General features: G+C 45.1%; 1 protein-coding gene across 1 annotated transcript in view; it reads left to right on the forward strand.

Annotated features, from left to right (window-relative positions):
- DOCK4 (dedicator of cytokinesis 4) overlaps positions 1 to 20,557 on the forward strand; it is a 705,907-nt gene that overhangs the window by 556,579 nt on the left and 128,771 nt on the right. The window contains exon 32 of the mRNA XM_070948091.1: positions 18,220 to 18,305. Within this exon, the coding sequence (XP_070804192.1) occupies positions 18,220 to 18,305 (86 nt within the window). The remainder of the gene's footprint in view (positions 1 to 18,219; positions 18,306 to 20,557) is intronic.

Genomic DNA, 20,557 nt, shown 5'->3' on the forward strand with positions numbered 1-20,557 from the left:
CCTCTCTGGACAGACTGCACCTGCAGTACAGCACAGAGAAGCTGTACGACTCCACGAGCAGGATCCGGGAGTTCCAGCCAGGGGACAGCATATACGCAAAAAACCTGAGCGGAAACCCACTCTGGGTACCGGCGACAATAACTCAGGTGATGGGTCCCCTGTCCTACCAGGTCCAAACAACAGACGGCCAGCACTGGAAAAGGCACATCGACCAGATCAGAGGAAGATTAATGAGGGCCGAGAGTGAACTCCAACACAACAACCAGGGGGAAGGAAAAGACAAACAAACAGCAGCAGAGCGGGCCAGTCCACAAACGCCAGGACTGGACATGCCAAACACCAGCCCAGAAGAAGATAACAGCGAACATGTACCTGAGGCCACGGAGGAGGTGACAAGTGCCGGAAGGAGCTGGAGGGGACAGCCAAGTGAAGCAGGAGAAGGAGGCGAATCCAGGCCGGAAACCGAGTTCGAGAGAGTTCCGGAGCCCACACAGAGAGAGCACCGGACCTCAATCTCTCAACCCGAAGGCACCGGGACGACTGAACTGCGCAGGTCCGGTCGAACCTCCAAACGACTCGCCTACTTACGCGACTACGTAGCCTAGGAGACACCGAACTGGCGGACGCTGAACTAGGGGGGAGGATTGTTGGATATCAAGTAACAGTTTAAATAAGCCTATCAGGAATCAGTCCTGAGAGCGGGAAATTTGGAGGCACGTCAGTGGCTGTAGCCGCGGACAGCTCCAGCCTATATAAAGGGCTGCCCGGGCTAGAATAGCCATTGCTGTTTCCGGAGTTAAATAAAGAGTTTCCAGTTACATTGTGTCGAGTCTTCCTTCAATCGCCCACGATCTAACAGATCCAAACCAGGAAATGCCAGTGGAGAATTCTGGGAGTTGAAGTTCAAACATTTTATAGTTTCTGAGGTTGAAAAATTGATATAAAGTGAGATATAAAAACTTATCCTGCTTTCTTCCTAATATTCCTATCACCTTAGGAAGGGAAATGTTCAGTATAGCACAACTGGGAAATTTGGGATTGTGGAATGGAGGAAGTGAACTTTTACTTACAAAGTAGGCTTCCCAATTAAAATAACTTGACTCTATAAAACTAATAAATTTAGGATTAAAATTAGCTGTACTGGTGGAAAATTAGGAGTACTGAATAACTTGCACAGTGAAAATTGCACTGCTATTATTTAATAGACCATAATAGGTCATCTTCCTAATAAAGGCTTAATTAACATACCAGCTTTGTACATCTAGTACTTGGTAGGTTACCTCTTATAATATGCATGGAGTTGTCATATTTTGGAATTGAAACACAGAGTACTATAATTTGATTGGCATAGCATTGTGAGATATATGCAAATTTAACTATGCACCCATTTGGTCCAATAAGATGCTCCTAGTGGGTTTATAATTCTTCAACTCTTGAGTTCTTCAACAAGGCAGTGCAATACTTCTACCATCTCTAATAAGTGTCCAGATTCTCTTTAAATCTCGATTATCATTCTTATATCTTTATCAGTGCACAGGATGCTTTCCCAGTTTTACAAAGGTAAATATTCTTATTCCACACACATACAAAGGAACCTGAAGATGCACACACATTACACATTTCTAAACCCACTCCATTAAATTCATTGGAACTCCTGCGTTATAGAGTAGATCGGGTAGCGCTTTTAAAAGAAGCCGACTTCCACATGCATTTTTTCTTTATAACAGAAATTTGAACAATTATACTACTTTGGGGATGGTATTGGTGGTGTTTTACGAATGGTATGCTGCGCCAGGGTTACAGAGATCATGTTGTTGGCTGGTAGATAGCACACATCTTTCACAACCATAAGGTCCCAGAATATACTGGAGACCAGTATAAATTAGGCAGCCGCCAGATAGGTGGATCAGTGACTTTGCAAGTTATAAGGCGGCTTTTGAGAGAATAGTGCAGTTCAGTTGCAACAGCATCTTTTTCTTCCCAGCCCCGATCTCCAATCGGAATAGAGCTTTCTGCCGATGCAATGCATGATGTAGCCAGCTTGCTTGAGAAGAACTGGAGATAGTGGTTTTTTGCTCTCACTGAGCTTCTCTGCTCAAAGGGGAAGTGTAGTAAAAGGTCATTTTATTTGCAGGATGGCCTTTGGCAGACCCCTGAGCGGATAAAATAATGTGTCTGTGACGGGGTGAAATCTAAATATTTTTGCTACCGGTTCTGTGGGCGTGGCTTAATTAGTGGGCAGGGCTTGGTGGTAAGGTGACTGGGAGGACGTGGCTTGTTGGTCAGGTGGGCGTGGCCAAGTCAATGTCACTTCTTTGCCCTTTTTTTACCTACAAAACACAACACAACACAACTGGCTCACCCACAATATAAAAGCAGCTGTGCTAGACCCAAAATGACCCCTGCAACAAGTAGGAACCTCACACAGCCACAAAAAGCCCCCAAAACCAACTTTCACACTTTACACACACACAACACAACACAACTGGCTCACCCACAATGTAAAAGCAGCTGTGCTAGACCCAAAATGGCCCCTGCAACAAGTAAGAACCTCACACAGCCACAAAAAACCCAAAAAACCAACTTTCACACTTTACACACACAAAATTCCACATACAGCTTTGTGAGATTTTGTGTGTTTGTGTAGTTAGAGTGAAACACTACAGAAACACACTAAATCTCAGAAAGCTGCACAAATATTATTTTATTTTAATTTATTTTTATTTTTATATAAAAGCAACTAAATTTAAAACTTCCTAAACTTTAAATGGCTAGGTCTAAAAAAAGAACAACAAAAAAAACCACCCAATTAACTATTTTTAAAGCTCCCAAAGGAGAAAAAAACTTACCCAATAGAACAGGGGTCTCCAACCTTGGCAACTTTAAGACTTGTGGACTTCAACTCCCAGAATTCCTCAGCCAGCTTTGCTTTGCTGGCTGAGGAATTCTGGGAGTTGAAGTCCACAACTCCCTGCCTGCTTGATTGCAGGCAGGGAGATTCAGTTGCTTGCTGATGCAATGGATTTGCAATGGGATTACAGCAAGGTGTTGCGATCAGCAGCTAAGGTAAGCAAACTGAGGGGAGGGGGAGGGATTTTTGCTATGAGCCATTTAAAAGGAAAAAAGTTTTTTTCTTTTACATGGCTCTGGTGAGCCAAGCTGAGTTGCCTGATTAGCAAGCAACTCAGCTGGGATTGTCAGAGCTTGGCTGGTCAGAGCCATTTAAAAGAAAAAAAAGGCTCTGATGATCGCGTGGCTCAGCTGGGCATGGGGGGCGGGGGCAGGGATTTTTGCTACCGGTTCTCCGAACTGCCCGCCACCATCGCTACCTACTTGCCCAACCCGGTTCGAACCGGGAACATTTCACCCCTGGTCTGTGGGGATTACCCTTCATTAGAATCAGCTCGGAGGGAAAAGTTCCCTTTGAGTGAAGGCTGGGTGATCCGTTTGTTGGCCATTTGTCCCTCGGCAGCATCCTTACACCAGCCCTGTGTGGAGAAGTCAGCTATGGAGTAGAGCCGCCGCATCAGCAGTGCTGTTCCTTGGGCACCAGGAGGGCGGTCTCGTTTCCGCTCCCAATCCTGGGGTGTTGAGTGGGAGGCAGAGGTGGTCAGAGCCAGAGGCCTTCCCCCCTGGCCCTCATGGGATATGACCCGTTGAGCCCCGGGGGTAGTGCCCGTCTCTGGGGAAAGTAGGTCTCCCTATCAGAGAAGCAGGTGAAGGGGGGGGGGTCTTCCACTCACAAAGGGGATATGGAACCGGTGTGAACTGGCTGAATCCCAACACTGCTCCCAGGGTACTCCAGGAAAGGGACAAGTGCTGCATAGATGCAGAAAAGTACTTTCTCTCATCACCCTCCCATGGCCACCAGCTGACTGAAGGAGTACATAGTACTCACAGAGTAGACCCAGCTTGACTTCATCTTATTTACATTTGACTTCTTATTTCCAATTGACATCATGCGGGCTGGACAGGGACAGCTAAAGGGCCAGATGTGGCCTATGACTGTAAAATGCCCAGGTCTGTCCTAATGACTCCTTCGACTGGACTTTCTAACCGCTGCACCCTGCCACAGGGAGGCGGGACTGACCAGGTGGTTCCGCCCTAGGCGCCTGATGGACCCTGATAGGTTCCAGATGGAGCTTGGGCCATTTCCTGAGACTCTGGCTCATGACTCGGCTGAGGACCTGGTGGCCGCCTGGGATAGTGCGGCTGCCAGGGCCTTGGACCGTGTTGTGCCTTTGCGGCCTCTGACCCGGCACTGAACTCACCTAGCTCCTTGCTTCTCCGAGGAGCTTAGGGAGATGAAGCGCCGGAAAAGATGCCTGGAGAGTAGTTGGAGGACCAGCCGCTCCGAATCCGACCGAACACTGGTGAGGTCTCATATTAAGACCTACCTAGTGGCGATAAAAGCGGCAAAATCTAGCTATTTTGCCGCTCTTATCGCGTCACCAGATAATCGTCCGGCCGCCCTGTTTAGGGTGACCCGCTCCCTCCTCCATCTGGAAGTGCGGGATGACCCCTTGCAGGGCCGAGCTGAGGACTTTGTGCAGTATCTGTATGACAAAATCGCTCAGATTCGGGAAGGGCTGGCCTCTGACTGGGTATGTCTGGACGGGATGACTGAGGCAGGTCTTGAGAGTGTTATCTGGGGGGAGTTTGATCCTGTGGCTCCCGAGGACATGGACAGGGTCCTGGGACGGCTGAACGCGACCGCATGTTTATTGGACCCGTGTCCCTCCTGGTTGGTACTGGCTTCCCGGGAGGTGACACGAGGCTGGCTCCAGAAGATTGTTAATGCTTCTTTGAGTGAGGGGGTCCTGTCGGCTGCTTTGAAAGAAACGGTTGTGAGGCCCCTCCTCAAGAAGCCCTCTCTGGATCCGGCTGTATTGGCTAACTATCGTCCAGTCTCCAACCTTCGCTTCGTTGCAAAGATGGTTGAGAGTGTGGTAGCGCAACAGCTTCCCCGATACCTGGATGAAGCTGTCTATCTAGACCCGCTCCAGTCTGGCTTCCGGCCTGGGCACAGCACGGAAACGGCATTGGTCGCGTTGGTGGATGATCTCTGGAGGGCTCGGGATAGGGGTTGCTCCTCTGTCTTGGTCCTGTTAGATCTCTCAGCGGCTTTTGATACCATTGACCATGGTATCATGTTGCACCGGTTGGCGGGGTTGGGGTTGGGGGGCACTGTTCTGCGGTGGTTCTCCTCCTACCTCTCTGACCGGTCGCAATCTGTGTTGGCAGGGGGGCAGCGGTCGACCCCGAGGCACCTTGCTTATGGGGTGCCACAAGGGTCGGTCCTCTCGCCCCTTCTGTTCAACATTTATGTAAAGCCGCTGGGTGAGATCATCCGTGGCTTCGGGGTGGAGTTCCATCAGTACGCTGATGACACCCAGCTGTACATCTCCACCCCAGGCCACCCCAACGATGCCCTTGAAGTGATGTCCCAGTGCCTGGAGGCCGTGCGGGCCTGGATGGGGAGAAACAGACTCCGACTCAACCCCTCCAAGACCGAGTGGCTGTGGCTTCCAGCGTCCCGATATAGCCAGCTGACGCCATCGCTGGCTATTGGGGGTGAATCACTCGCCCCCACGGAGAGGGCTCGTAACTTGGGCGTCCTCCTGGATGCACAGCTGTCTTTAGAAGATCATTTGACGGCCGTGGCCAGGGGGGCTTTTTATCAGGTTCGCCTGATACGCCAGCTGCGCCCCTTTCTAGATCGGGACTCTCTACGCACAGTCACTCAGACACTAGTCACTTCCTGCCTGGACTACTGCAACGCTCTCTACATGGGGCTCCCCCTGGGGTGCACTTGGAGGCTCCAGCTGGTCCAGAACGCGGCCGCGCGGGGGATTATGGGGGCGGCGAGACGCTCCCATGTGACACCTCTCCTGCGCGAGCTGCACTGGCTCCCGGTGGTCTTCCGGGTGCGCTTCAAGGTGTTGATGACCACCTTTAAAGCACTCCATGGCTTAGGGCCGGGGTACTTACGAGACTGCCTTCTGCCACCAATAGCCTTCCACCGGCCAGTACGTTCGCACAGAGTGGGCCTCCTCAGGGTGCCGTCCGCCAGACAATGTCAGCTGGCGACCCCCAGGGGGAGAGCCTTCTCTGTGATGGCGCCCACCCTCTGGAACAACCTCCCCCCAGAGTTACGTACAATAATAGACCTCCGGATTTTTCTCGGGCCCTGAAAACCTATTTATTTCAACTAGCTGGGCTGGCTTGAGTTAAATTTTAAATTGATTTTAAATTGGGTTGTTTTAATTTACGGCCAAAATATTTAATTATTTTAATACTGTTTTTTAAATTTTGTATGCTCTGTTTTTTACTTTCGCTGTTCACTGCCCTGAGTCCTATTTGGAGAAGGGCGGTATAGAAATGGAAACAAATAAATAAATAAAATAAATAAATGACTACTGGATGCCTTTTTCATGATCATTTCCTTGGTCACTTACAGTTAATTTATTGGATTTCTTTCATTGTATCCTTTGAAATTATAATTTCCACATAATGGACATCTCATTGCTAAATAACCCCCTTTTCCACAAGTGCAACCTTCTTTGCTCCTTCTTTTCAAGACAGATCTATACAAAACAGTTGAATTTTACAACTGGATAAACCTTCTGCTACTTGCTTTTTAAGCCCTGGATACTATATAGTCCTCTGACAATGGTCTTGTCTGGTCTCAAAACCTTTTCTCACATTATTGGTTGGAAGTTCCTTCTTCCCTTCCTTCCTGAAAATATGCTCACAGCATATAATGACTTTCAAATAGCAGTAAATACCAAGGAATTATATCTGCAACTAAAGAGTTAACCTGAGATAAATATTTGACTCTTATTGAATAAATACTGTTTTGATTAAAGAAAATAATTGTACAGAAATATCTTATTTCAGAGAGAACCAGAAGCATCGCAGCAAGATTGGCTGGAAAATAGCTTAATTAAAACATGATTGTGTTTAAATTAAAGGGTTTCAATAGAAAAAAGGAACATTGAGAAATATATGTGATAAAGGGAGAAATAAAAGAACGAAATGAATTAAGATTAATATTAGGGGGTTAGGGCGGATGGCAATATTGATTATATACTAAATATTAAATAGAGATAAAAACAAAAAGTAGAAAAGGAATAATATGGCAGAAATTGAAATATATAAATTAAATTTGGGGGAAATAAGCTGTATAAATTTTGACTCGGTCAATACTCTATTCAGAAAAAAATGTAATGTTTGTGTGTATGTTTGTTTTTTTAAAAAAATTATACACACACACACATATATATAAAGAAATATTCTATTTCAGGATTACTTGGGATATAAGAAATACTCCTTGAGTAACGTATTGTTTGAAATATAGTGTTTTGGTATGAATCTATCATAATATGCTACAATATTCATAATTCCAAATCTGAAATCTTTCCTTATAGTTTGCCAAATTGTACCATAATCTAATTCATTTTTCCTACTTAAGCTCTCTTTGAGATGCCAAGCAAGGAAGTACTAAATGTGCCATCTGCTATTGCAATTTGTAGTCTATTTCTTGGTGTAGCATGAAGGTATTCTGCATGTTCCCTTTCCTGCTGTTTCAAATGTAACAAAGCAAAAGCACTTAATTATTGAAGTGAAATAGCAGAATTAAAGGAGTTGAATTTGCAAAAATACCTGGGGGGGGGGAGGAGAAAGGGTTCATATCCATACGAATATGCAATATTAGTAGATTCTGTAGATTCATTGTTATTTTAATAGGGCTAAGTATATACAGCAGTAAGTACAAGTAGATTCAGAGTTATTTTATATGGATTATTTTACGTATATGTAGTATTCATACTTTCTGATTTCTCTCTGCATAAATTACCATTTAAAGGTTTCGGCTATCATTTATTTTCCTTTTTTATAGTAATTTTATTAAACATTATAATCAGAAAGATAAAAACTAATACAAACTAAGAAAAATAAAAGATTAAAAAGAAATAATAGAAAGTGCAGGACAATAATATAAAAGTGATACAGAAATATAATTTTATGGTAGTTTATTTATATATATATATTAAATTACTGTATTTTATTCCAATTTCATTTTAAATTGTATTTTATTCCAATTTCATTTTAAATTGTATTTTATCCAATTCCATTTTAAATTGTTTTTATCAGATTTTAGTAATAATTTGTGTCTGGAACTCTGCACTTTGATACTTTGATACAGGATGTAATGGAGAATAATGAGAATAATGTACAGAGTCAGTAGATTCTGACTGTAGGAGTAGTTCTAGCAGCTATAGTAGTAATGGTACTAGTAGCTAATCAATAAAGTAAATCAAATAAATAAATAAATAAAGTAATCAAAGGGCTAATCAATAAAGTAAACTGATAAACTGAAGAATATAAAAGAAAAAGAAAAATAGAAAAGAAAAATAAGACTATAGCAAAGGAAAAGAAAAGAAATATATAAATTACTCTCCTCTTCATCACAACAAATATCTTGTTCCTTCTCACAAAATTCTTCAAAACTTTAGCAAGTCTATTTTATAACCCAATAAAAAAAGTTACCTATGTTGCTCTTTTGGTTTGTTATTTGTATATTCCTTGTCATTATTAATATATCAGTTAGTTTCATTTAAATATCCAGTTTAACATCTTATTCCACATAAGACATGTAACCTGTCATTTTTAAGTCTACTTTCACATCAGTCTCACTCTTGTCTGGTAAAAGATGTTCCCTCTTCTACAACATTTTTAAAATACATGACAGACACTCTTAAAATTAACTTCCCATGGTTCATAAATATTCTTCAATATGGCCAATATTAATGCATTTTGCTCCTTTCTGCATTAGTAAGTCAAATTTAAGTGTTCTTTTCCTTTAACTGCAATCTTTATTTTGTTTAGATTGCCTCTAGTGTCCAATCTTCAAAGTCCCATTCTATCAGTTTTTTAAGAATTCAAAACAACAGCATTTTTCTATAGGAAGAGTTCTACAATTAATTAGTTATAATTTCAAAATCCTATTTCAAATTAACCTGGGCATTTTGTAATTTTCCAAAATCAATGATAATTACTCTTTTCTGTTTATTTTTTTTTTTAAAATCCTTAAAAGTGTATTTAAATTTTCTTTTGTGTAGGATGGAAAGAGACTTAGCTAGTGCTGTAAAATCTGTCATTCCAAAGGTTCATATTAACTGAAAAGCAATTAAGAAGCAATTCTCAAAAGTGATTAGAAAAGTACTTCTGGGGAAGAAATAGCAAACTGAAGTCTTTATGGAGATTCTCAGTCATTCAGGTCATAGTTATCTCAGTTTGTTATCTTCAGTTTGATAGCAAACTGGAGGTAGCTCTGCTGTGGTCGGAAGCTGGTGAGTGTAGATAGAGGTGGTGAATGGACTGGCTCGTTGGATTCCTCTCCAGAGAAGGAAAGAATTGGAGATCACTAAAAAGTTTTCCAGACAGTTGCTTTTCACAAGGAGATCTCAAGATAATGGTCTCCAATTCAATTCAATGAGATTCAATGGAGAAAAAAAAGTAAGATTCTACATTTAGACAAGAAAAACCAAAACCACAGGTATAGAATAGGTGGCACCTGGCTCAATAGTTGTAACTGCAAAAGGGATCTTGGAGTCCTAGTGGACAATCACTTAAATACCATGTTTCCCAGAAATTTGACCCCCCCCCAAAATAAGGGTGTGGCCTTATTATCAGGTTTGGGGGGTGTCTTATTATTTTGGAGGTGCAGGAGGCGGCGAGTTTGGGACTGGATGTCCTGTCGCCGCCATCGCCTCCCCTCCCTGTTCTTCACACCATCCAAGCAGCTGGCCAGCGCTGCCCTGGCATATCCCACCGCCACCTCGTAAAGCAGGACTCTGCAAGGCTTGTTGTGCCATTGCACGCATGAATGGCAGCACCGCTGTGAGTTCATCATACCGGCACAGCTGGCATCCTGCTCACGGCTGCACCAGTATGTCGAACCTCATGACAGTGCTGCCATTTTTCCATGCAATGGCACAACAAGCCTTGTAGAGTCCTGCTCCATGAGTCTCACAAAGACTCATTTCTGGCAGGTGGGGTGGGCAAGAAGGAAGATGTGCATCTTATCTTTCCAGCTCCGTCACATTCCTTGCCGTTCTGTCCAGGGAAACACGTTGTAAAAAAAACCTTCTCGTAAGTTCAATCAAACTTCTCGAACTCGCGAGAAGATTTTTTTTTTACAATGTGTTTCCCTGGACACAACAGCAAGGAATGCGACAGAGCTGCCAGTCTCCGGTAAGACGCGAATCTCGCAGTGGGATGCAATTAGGGGGTGGCAGGTGGGGCAGGGCGGTCCACGAGACACGCATTTTGCTGGAGACTGGCAGGTCCGTCGCATCTCTCAGCCAGTCTGTGCAGGGAAACACCTTGCACGGTAAAGAAAAAATTCTCATGAGTTTGAGAAGTTATTAATTGCTTGCACTCATGAGAAGTTTTTCTTTTCTGTGCAAGGTGTTTCCCTGCACAGACTGGCCAAGAGAAGCAACGGAGCAGTCAGTGTCTGGTAAGATGCATGTCTCGTGGTGAGGTGCAATTTGGGGGAATGGGGAGGGGCAGGCCGCAAGACATAAACCCCAGCTGGAAGCCATTGGAAGTGGAGAAGAGGCCGGTCGGGCCGTCTGCTTGTTGCCGTGTCTTCTGGCAGCCAGGGCAGAGAGGCAGTGAAAGGCGAAGGGAGGTGCAGCCCCACATGGAGGTGGAACCATAGAGCGGGAAGCACACTTCCAGAGTGGCTGCTGCCAGAAGACTCTCTGCCCCGGCTCCTGGAAGACTCAGCAGCAGGCAGCTGGCCCGAGTGGCCTCTTACCGTTCAGTGAGTGGCGCTCTGCCCAGCTGGAGGGGGCGTTGTCAACTGGGTGGGCACTACGTGGCAAGAGGTGCTGGGCAGCTGCTCTCTTGCAAGTGGGGCAGGAGTTTGCAGGCAAGGGGGATGGATGGATGGATGGATGGATGGATGGGAGGCGGGCGAGCACCAAGAACACTGGGGAGAGATAGAGATAGACGGCCAAAATGGCCACCGCCCCCGCTCCAAGTCGAAGAGTTTCCTCCGACCTCCGAGGAACTTGCCTGTTCCTCTTGGTCGTCCGAGGTGCCTCTCCTTCTTCTCCGTCCCTACAGGACAGATCTGGTCTGAAGACTCCTTGACAGCGGTTTGTCAGCCCGGGGTTTCGCAAGGCTCATCAGAGCCCGCTATTCCCTGTCTGTCTTGTCGCACACTTCTGGTAGAATCCTATATAGACAGCTTCTTAAAGCAGCAATAACCCTGCTGACTCATCCTGGTCCACAGCCTTACAGTGGCTGGTCAGTTTTAAATCATCATTACCCTGATACTCCTCCCATTTAAAGCTGAACAGCTGAATGCTTTAACATATTCATGATGCTTTCTATTTCTATTATGTCCTTGCCTCCTGCTTCAGTTCCTGCTCTCATTCCTACACATGCTACTAGTACCATTACTACTATAGCTGCTAGAACTACTCCTACAGTCAGAATCTACTGACTCTGTACATTATTCTCATTATTCTCCATTACATCCTGTTTACCATTCCTTGGCTGTTACTGTTACTTTCTCTTTTCACTAGCTTGGTTTCCTCACTTTGGTTTATCTACCTGCCTGTCATTCTCTTTAACTCTGGCTTCCTCCATTTATCTCATTGTTCCTTAGGCAATGACCATGACCATATCTCTTGGTACGTACAGGGTTCATTAAGAATACCACCTATTCTAACCCCACTAGCTTTGAACCTCTCTGGAAGTAAACCTTTATTATACCCTTCAGGTCTCCTAGATATACCTCTTTGTTTGCCTCAGTTTGCCTTGGGTTTTTCTCACAGGATACAGCCTGTATTTTTCCTCCTTACAAGCAGGGCACTCTACATACATCTTGCACTGCTTTGGCTTTTTCTGTGGCTTATGCCCCCTAATTAGGTCTGGCATCTTCTGCGGCTCTCTGAAACTCACATGCTCCACTCCCCTACGCAAAAAATGTACACGAGTGTCATATGTAGGAGCATTCGTAAGTGCACGTGCACAACTATTCTACTGCCTTCCTAGAACGTACAGGCCATCCTTCTTAAACCCTCGTGCATGTATCCTTCTATCTTTCCTCATGGAATATTGCCCTCCTGCAAATAGTATTTCATAACCCTGCCTGTCTAACTTGGATGCACTTAACAGATTATGTTCTAATACAGGTACATATAGGACATTGTACAAAGTTTCTCCTATCTCCAATACATAAACGTTAACCTTCCCCTTTTACAGCAACTCTTTGACCATTGGCCAGACTAACCCATGTTTGCATAGCTGGTTTCAAACCAGAAAAAGCTTGTGGATTATTAGCAATATGCTGGCTCACCCCACTGTCCAATTACCAAGTGTTCTTGGTGTTTTCAGACACTGTTGCTGCCAGGGAAAACGATGCTGGAGAACCATTCCTCATGTGTCTCGCTGCTCCTCTGTTTCTCCTCTCAAGGCAGGGTCTCTGGAGATAGTCTGTAGAACCACACGTGTAGCATCTCTTCACTGCATAAACTGTCTTAGCTCCTGTGCCAGCATCCTGGACTGTTGCAGATGCTGATCTGTGCTGAGCGTTCTCTCCTCCCTTTCCTGGTCACCTCTCCAGCCATTTTTGCTCCTCCTCCAACAATCGACCAGTCAAATATGCCATGGTTAAACCCCGTTCTTGCATGGACTCTATACTAGTCACAAGAACGTCCCATGAACTGTCTAAGGAACTGAGCACCACATACACCTTGTGTGCCTCAGTAAATGTCCTTCCTCTTTTCTCTAACTCAAGGAATGTCTTTCTCATAGCCTGCAGATGTGTGGACATGTTGTCCCCCAGCTTCAGTTATGCTTTATACAGTCTCCTTGTCAGCAACACTTTACTGCCCACAGTCTCTCTAACATACACACTGCTCAAAGCCTCCCAGCACTCTTTCACAGACTGGCTATCCCTCATGTGTATCAGCTGACTGTCCTCTAAAGCCAGAATTATGCTGGCTAATGCCTTTTCATTTCTTCTCTGGTCCCCATCATCCAGGACTGCTGGTGGATTAGAAACAATCATCCACAACTCCTCTCTCCACGGGTACATCTCTGTTATGTCCACGCAGGCGCGAGCAGAGGCTTTTCCTTCGGCAGTGCAAATGCGGGACATATTTTAAAGTTATTAGTTAAAAGCTGACAATTTCCTATAAAAAGGGGCTGTCAGCAGGGAACTGCATGTTGGTTTATAATGAATCCTTATCTTAAATAAACGTTGCTGCTGGAAGTCTGGCTCCTTGTCTGTGTTCTCATGCACAACATTTCAATCTCCATCTTTACATTCCAGGACAGGTAGTTTGTCTCATTCAGCCGAGACACCATGAAACCATTATACCGACGGAGGCCATGCTGCCTGCTTCCTTTCACTAATCACTATCAGACCATGTTGCACAATCCCTCTGGCTCTGGTGCAAGCTCTCACTGGGTTTCTCTTCTCTCTGGTCTCTCTAGTCACTCTGGCCTTCTCTCTGGACTGGACCCATAACCTGTCAGAGTGTTTACAGCATGACTACTATTCTTAGACAACCCAGGAGCAAAATACAGGACACAGAAGTTTTGTCATTACAAACAGTATATACAAGACTTCTATATACAGACATACACATGGTAGGCACATACCAGGCAATCAATCAATCTTCAATTCTACACGGAGAGCTACAATGCAGATAGACCATGACGAGGAGAGAGATACACGAGGAGAGAGAAAGACGCCCTCTAATGGCCTCCCTTATATAGACAGCTTCTTAAAGCGGCAATAACCCTGCTGACTCATCCTGATCCACAGCCTTACAGTGGCTGGTCAGCTTTAAATCATCATTACCCTGACACTCTGCCATTTGACTGCTGCATCTCTCCCATAGCCCCACAGCCCATCACACGCTGGCAGGCAGTAGGCTTCCGATTGGGTGGCAGCTAATTGTTCCATGTGGCCAAAGGCCCGGAACAAATAGTGTCTCAGTGAATGGGCCAGGCCAAAGGGAGCAAGGTGGAGGGCCAGTGGAGGAAGAAAGCTGGCTATAAATGGGCTGAGGCAGGAGACTGGAGGTGAAGGAAGCGTGGCCAAGGGTGGGAACCTGAAGGTCCCATTCCGTCCGACACTGGAGGTTTTTAAGAAGAGATTGGACAACTAAAACAATATATAGGGTTTCCTGCCTGAGCAGGGGGTTGAACTAGAAGTCCTCCAAGGTTCCTTCAACTCTGTTATTCTGTTGTTTTATTATTCTCACCAAGCTTTTTGGAGAATAGGGTTAGATTATAGTATCAGACTGTTAAATAGTATAGAAAGAAATACAGGTTATAATAATGCGAAAGAATGATCGGAGCGATTGAAAAAGTTTTTATGCTGAGGCATATACAATGAGTCTTTTTATTAGTAGTGGGGAGGATTCCAAGCAGGGAGCTTAGGTAGTGTTTGTTTGTTTGTTTGTTTGTTTGCATGAATAGCTATCTCAAGAATTGGAAATGCCAACATTTTACAGCCAGCTTATATTATTTATATTATATGTATTAAATATATGATTATTACTATGAAATTATTTCAATTCTACAAAGAGACAAAATAATGTTGTAATGTATTCCCTTAGCTTTTAGCTTTTAGCTTTTAGGTTTTATTTGATTTATATACCGCCCTACTCCCGAAGGACTCAGGGCGGTGAACAGCCACAAGATAAAACACATAAATACAAAATTTAAAAGCAAAATAAAACCGAATTAAACAATTTGGCCCAAGACAGATTTAAAACACCCCAATAATTAAGAACAGATTAAAATTTACATTTTAAAAGGGAAAAAAGGGAAAATTAGGCCAGGCCAGCCTGATGGAATAAAAAGGTCTTGAGAGCACGGCGGAAGGTGCACAGATCCGGGATCCTCCGTATCTCCGGGGGGAGCTCATTCCAGATGGTAGGTGCCCTCACAGAGAAGGCTCTCCCCCTGGGGGCCACCAATTGACATTGTTTGGCTGACGGCACCCGGAGGAGCCCCTCTCTATGAGAACGTACCGGCTGGTGTGAGGCTACTGGTGGTAGCAGGCGGTCCCGTAACCAGGTCCTAAGCCATGGAGCGCTCTAAAGGTGGTAACCAAAACCTTGAAGTGCACATGGAAGAACCAGTGCAGCTCGCGCAGGAGAGGTGTTACATGCGAACGCCATGTCGCTCCCATAATCACCCACGCGGCCGCACTCTGCGCCAGTTGGAGCCTCTGGGTGCTCCTCAAGGGGAGCCCCATGTAGAGAGCATTACAGTAGTCCAGGCGGGAAGTGACGAGGGCATGAGTGATCGTGCGTAAGGTGTCCTGATCCAGAAAGGGACGCAACTGGCAAATCAGGCGAACCTGATGAAAAATCCTCCCGGTCATGGACGTCAAGTGCTCTTCTAAAGACAGCCGTGAATCCAGGAGGACGCCCAAGTTGCGAGCCCTCTCCGTGGGGGCCCGCGATTCACCCCCAAGAGTTAGTGATGGCACCAACTGTCTATATCGGGACGTCGGAAACCACAGCCACTCGGTCTTGGATGGGTTGAGCCTGAGCCTGTTTCTCCCCATCCAGATCCGCACGGCCTCCAGGCACCGGGACATCATTTCAAGGGCATTATTGGGGTGGTCCGGGGTGGAGATGTACAGCTGAGTGTCATCAGCGTACTGATGGTACTCCACCCCGAAATCACGATGATCTCGCCCAACGGCTTTACATAAATGTTGAACAGAAGGGGCGAGAGGACCGACCCTTGTGGCACCCCACATATGAGGCGCCTCGGGGTCGACCTCTGCCCCCCTGCCAACACAGACTGCAACCGGTCAGAGAGAAAGGAGGAGAATCACCGCAACACAGTGCCCCCCACCCCTAACTCTTCCAACCGGTGCAGCATGATACCATGGTCGATGGTATCAAAAGCCATTGAGAGATCTAATAGGACCAGGACAGAGGAGCAACCTTTGTCCCGAGCCCTCCAGAGATCATCCACCAATGCGACCAATGCTGTTTCCGTGCTGTACCCAGGCCTGAAGCCTGACTGGAATGGATCCAGATACATCGTTTCATCCAGGTGCTGGGGGAGCTGTCGCGCAACCACACTCTCAACAACCTTCGCCACAAAGCGAAGGTCGGAGACCGGATGATAATTTGACAACACTGCCGGGTCCAGGGAAGGCTTCTTGAGGAGAGGCCTCACCACTGCCTCTTTCAAGGCGGCGAGGAAGTCACCCTCACCCAATGAAGCATTTATAATCTCCTGGAGCCAGCCTCGCGTCACCTCCCGGGAAGCCAGCACTAACCAGGAGGGACAGGGGTCCAACAAACATGTGGTCGCATTCAGTCTACCTGTGGAATCCTGTCCACATCATCAGGAGCCACAGGATCAAACTCATCCCAGATAACATTCTCAAGACCTGCCTCAGTCATCCCCCCTGAAACTACCCAGTCGGAGTCCAGGTCTTCCCAAATCTGAGTGATTTTGTCATGCAGATACTGTACAATGTCCTCAGCTCTACCCTCCAAGGGGTCCTCCCGCACTCCCTGGTGGAGCAAGGAGCGGGTCACCCTAAACAGGGCGGCCGGGTGGTTATCTGATGACGCAATCAGAGCAGCAAAATAATTACACTTTGCCACTATGTAATTCTTAATATGAGATCTTACCAGTGTCTGGTCAGATTCAGAAAGGCTGGCCCTCCAACTGCTCTCTAGGTGTCTTTTCCGGCGCTTCATCTCCCTTAGCTCCTCAGTAAACCAAGGAGCCAGATGAGATCGGCGCCGGGTCAGAGGCCGCAAAGGCATGACCTGATCCAGAGCTCCAGCAGCCGCCCTATCCCAGGCGGCCACTAGGTCTCCAGTCGAGGCGTGAGCCAGAGCCTCAGGGAATGGCCCAAGCTCCATCTGGAACCTATCAGGCTCCATCAGGAGCCTGGGGCGGAACCATCTTACTGGCTCTGCCTCCCTGTGGTGAGGTGCAGCGGTTTGAAGGTCAAGACGAAGGAGAGAGTGATCCGACCATGACAAGGGCTTGGTGACTATATCCCATATCTCAAGATCACTCAACCACTGTCCAGCGTGTTTCCCCCCATGTGGGTAGGGCCATGAATTAGCTGGGTCAGGTCCATAGCTGTCATGGAAGCCATGAACTCCCGAGCCATCTCAGACATCTCACCCACGGACGGCAGGTTGAAATCCCCCATGACCATAAGTCTAGGGGTGTCAACCGCCATTGCTGCGATAACGTTGAGGAGCTTGGGCAGGGCTGCTGCCATGTGGCAGGGAGCCAGGTACGTGATCAGCAAACCCATCTGTACCCCATGACCCCACTTCACAAGGAGGGACTCACAGTCGGCCGTCTGAGGAATAGTGGCCTCCCTCGGTCTAAGACCTTCTTTAATAATAACCACTACCCCCCCGCCCTCCCTTGTGACCTCGGCTGATGGAATGCGTGGAAACCTGGTGGGCACATTTCAATAAGGGGAACTCCCCCTCCTGGCCCAACCAGGTCTCTGTAATACCTTCCAGGTCCGCTCCCCCCTCCTAAACAAGATCACAAATGAGGGGGGCTTTATTTACTACAGACCTGGCATTGCACAACATCAGCCGAAGGCCCGGGCCCTGAGGGTCTGTGCAACCTGGGGAACGAGTGCAGCCTTGGGGGCCGGAGTGCGCCATCGCTCGTAAACAGCGAGCGCGCGCTCCCCTGACACGATATGGCCCCCTGCTCCCGCCGTATCTGCCCCTCCCACCCACAGTATTGATGTTAGAAACACCATCTGGATAAGCTCTAACCCCCCCTCGACCCCGGGTCCCCCACCCACCATGCTGCGCTTCACAGCCAGACCTGACCCTCCCCTTAGTGGATTATCCGCCATATCCACAGCCCGAATTCTAATCTGACCCTCCCCCCCGGAACCCCTTAAAAGTTTGGCTAAAAATTTGTGTAAAAAAACCCCTCAACCACCTCTTCGCAGCATGCCACCTCTCTGGGTTCCAAGACCCGTCATCAAGGTAGGCCCTCGATAACGTGAAGGGCCAGGCCTGCGAGACTCTTTAAAACTCTTAATCTAACCATTATGAAAGGAAGATAGTTCTAGAAAATACTTGTTCCTCTGTAGATTTTATCTTGAGTTTGGTTTAAAACCTCTAATTTTTTTGTTGTTGTTGTTGTTTATTACAGGTGGAAGCAAAACTGATTGACAAATTGGATAGCTTGATGTCAGAAGGAAAAGGTGATGAAACTTACAGAGAGCTCTTCAACAGTATGTGAGTAATAAATGTATTTTAAAAATTCTTTGATTTAGTTTCTTTTATCAAATAATATTTGTCTAAATGGGTAAAGAAATATACTCCCTCTGTATATAATGTTTACGTTGTGGGAGAGAAAGGAATTTCTTTCTATTTAAATCAGTAATTCTGGTATTTATTTAGTTGTTAGAACTAGAATATACAGTACTTTTTAAGATCCTAAATAATTACTAATATTTTAAAGTGAAATGCCTATTTTCTAGACAGCATTTTTTATAAGTTTTCTCAGTGGAATAGTTACAAACACTATCAGTTTTTATGGATTTTTTTGTTACTTACATTTAAAAAGTATTAGCATGCCAATGCAAAACAAATGCTATACAAAATTAAATCAGCCAATGAGATCAAATTAAATTCATTTATTTCTGTTGGACACTTATAGGGCAATATGTGTATTCAATCTGCCTAAAAACTAAAACAGGTAAAAATTCAATTCAAAATTGATTTCATGGGAGTTAAGCATGTACATTTATCTGCTCATTTGTGATGGTTTAGATTAACAGAACTCATCTTTAATAGTAAAATAATCGGAATAGAATTTACAGAAATATTAATAAAATATATTAATATATCATTTTAATTTTTGATTGAAAGGGTGTCATATTTGTAGGTTTACAATCTCTGCATTGTAGTAATTCCCACAATGATTGTCATGCAACAAACGTCTGGATTTTAAACCTCTAATATTTGGAACAAAAAGCAAACTTGTAATAATGTGTTTTCAAAATTTTAAGATGGGTGGAATTAAGGAACATTTGAAAAGCCTCAGCAAACAAAACTAACAGGTTTATTAGAATGTATATTATATACAGATTAATCAAGCAAAAACAAGAAGCACATATAATAGTGTGGAGCTCTTGGTTGTTTGCCATCAAGCATTTCATTACCTAACTAGATAACATCATCAGTGCAAGTTGGGTAATGAAATTGATGATATTACTGTTGGAAATGATTCCCCACAAAAAACTTGGATCGGTAAGAAAAGAAGTTTATTTACCCAAAATAAAATAAAAAAGGCAGTTTGCAAAGTGCAGTGGGTCTTGGCGGGAAACTTCAACAGAAAGTTCTAAGCCACACCCCTGAATTCAAAAGCAAGGCATTTTATACACCCTAATGTGATGCCTCATTCCCTCCCCTTTGGTCTCATTGGATAGGTCCTCCAGGGTTACAACTAATCCAAGGCGCCTATTAAGAATACATTAACCCCCTTCCCACCCTTCAATTACAGCCCGCTCGGCTTTCCCTCTTATATACAGAAGGTCCCACACTTTGATGGGCCCCCCTGCTTTCCCTGTTCTGTCGGTCATGGCTCGGAGGAGCTAGCAATAGGCAGGGGTGCAGCTAGAGGCCAAACAGAGAAATGAGATCCAGCTGCTGTCCAAGGGTGAAGTCACTCACACATGCACACACACTCTTCCTCCTTCCCTAACAAAAGATCTTGTGCTCTGGCAAAACCCCCATGCTCTCCAGACTTGTTAGTCTTTCTGTGGTTAGGAAATGCATAGAGGAAGTAAGATCAAGCTACAATTTATTTATTTGTTTGTTTGTTTGTTTGTTAGTCAACAAGTCCAAGGAAACAAGTAACAGTATAGACATAGAGATGGACACATATAAAAGGAAATAAGCAAAACATAGCCATAAACACATGCTAAAATAAATAAATATAAATAAATAAATAACAACAGGACCAGGTAGAGTGTTCCAGACATTTACTACTCTATTGCAGAAGTCATACTTCCTACAAGATTAGAGCGAATTACATTGAGTTTGAATCTACTGATAGCCCTTGTGTTATTGCGGTTGAAATTAAAGTTCTCATTTATAGGTAGGACATTTTGGTAAATAATTTTATGAACCAAGCTTAGGTCGGAACATAGACGGCATAGTTCGAGGCTATCGAGGCCTAAAATTTCAAGCCTGGTGGTATAGGGAATTTTATTTCGAGCAGAGGATTCGAGTATTCTTCTAGTAAAATATCTCTGGACTCTAATGTATTGATGTCTGAAATATAGTGAGGGTTCGAGGCAGGTGAGCAGTATTCAAGTATAGGTCTGGCAAAAGTTTTGTATGCCCTAGTTTGAAGTATAGTGTTACCAGAGAGAAAACTCTGTAAAATAAGATTGACAACTCTTAATGCCTTTTTTGCAATGATGTTACAGTGAGCTCTGGGGCTTAGATCTTTTGAAATGAGTACTCCTAGGTCCTTGACA

This window comes from Pituophis catenifer, unplaced genomic scaffold, assembly GCF_029215685.1.
Source record: "Pituophis catenifer annectens isolate HBS135680 unplaced genomic scaffold, rPitCat1.0.hap2 SCAF_7, whole genome shotgun sequence".
NCBI classification, from domain to species: Eukaryota; Metazoa; Chordata; class Lepidosauria; order Squamata; family Colubridae; genus Pituophis; species Pituophis catenifer.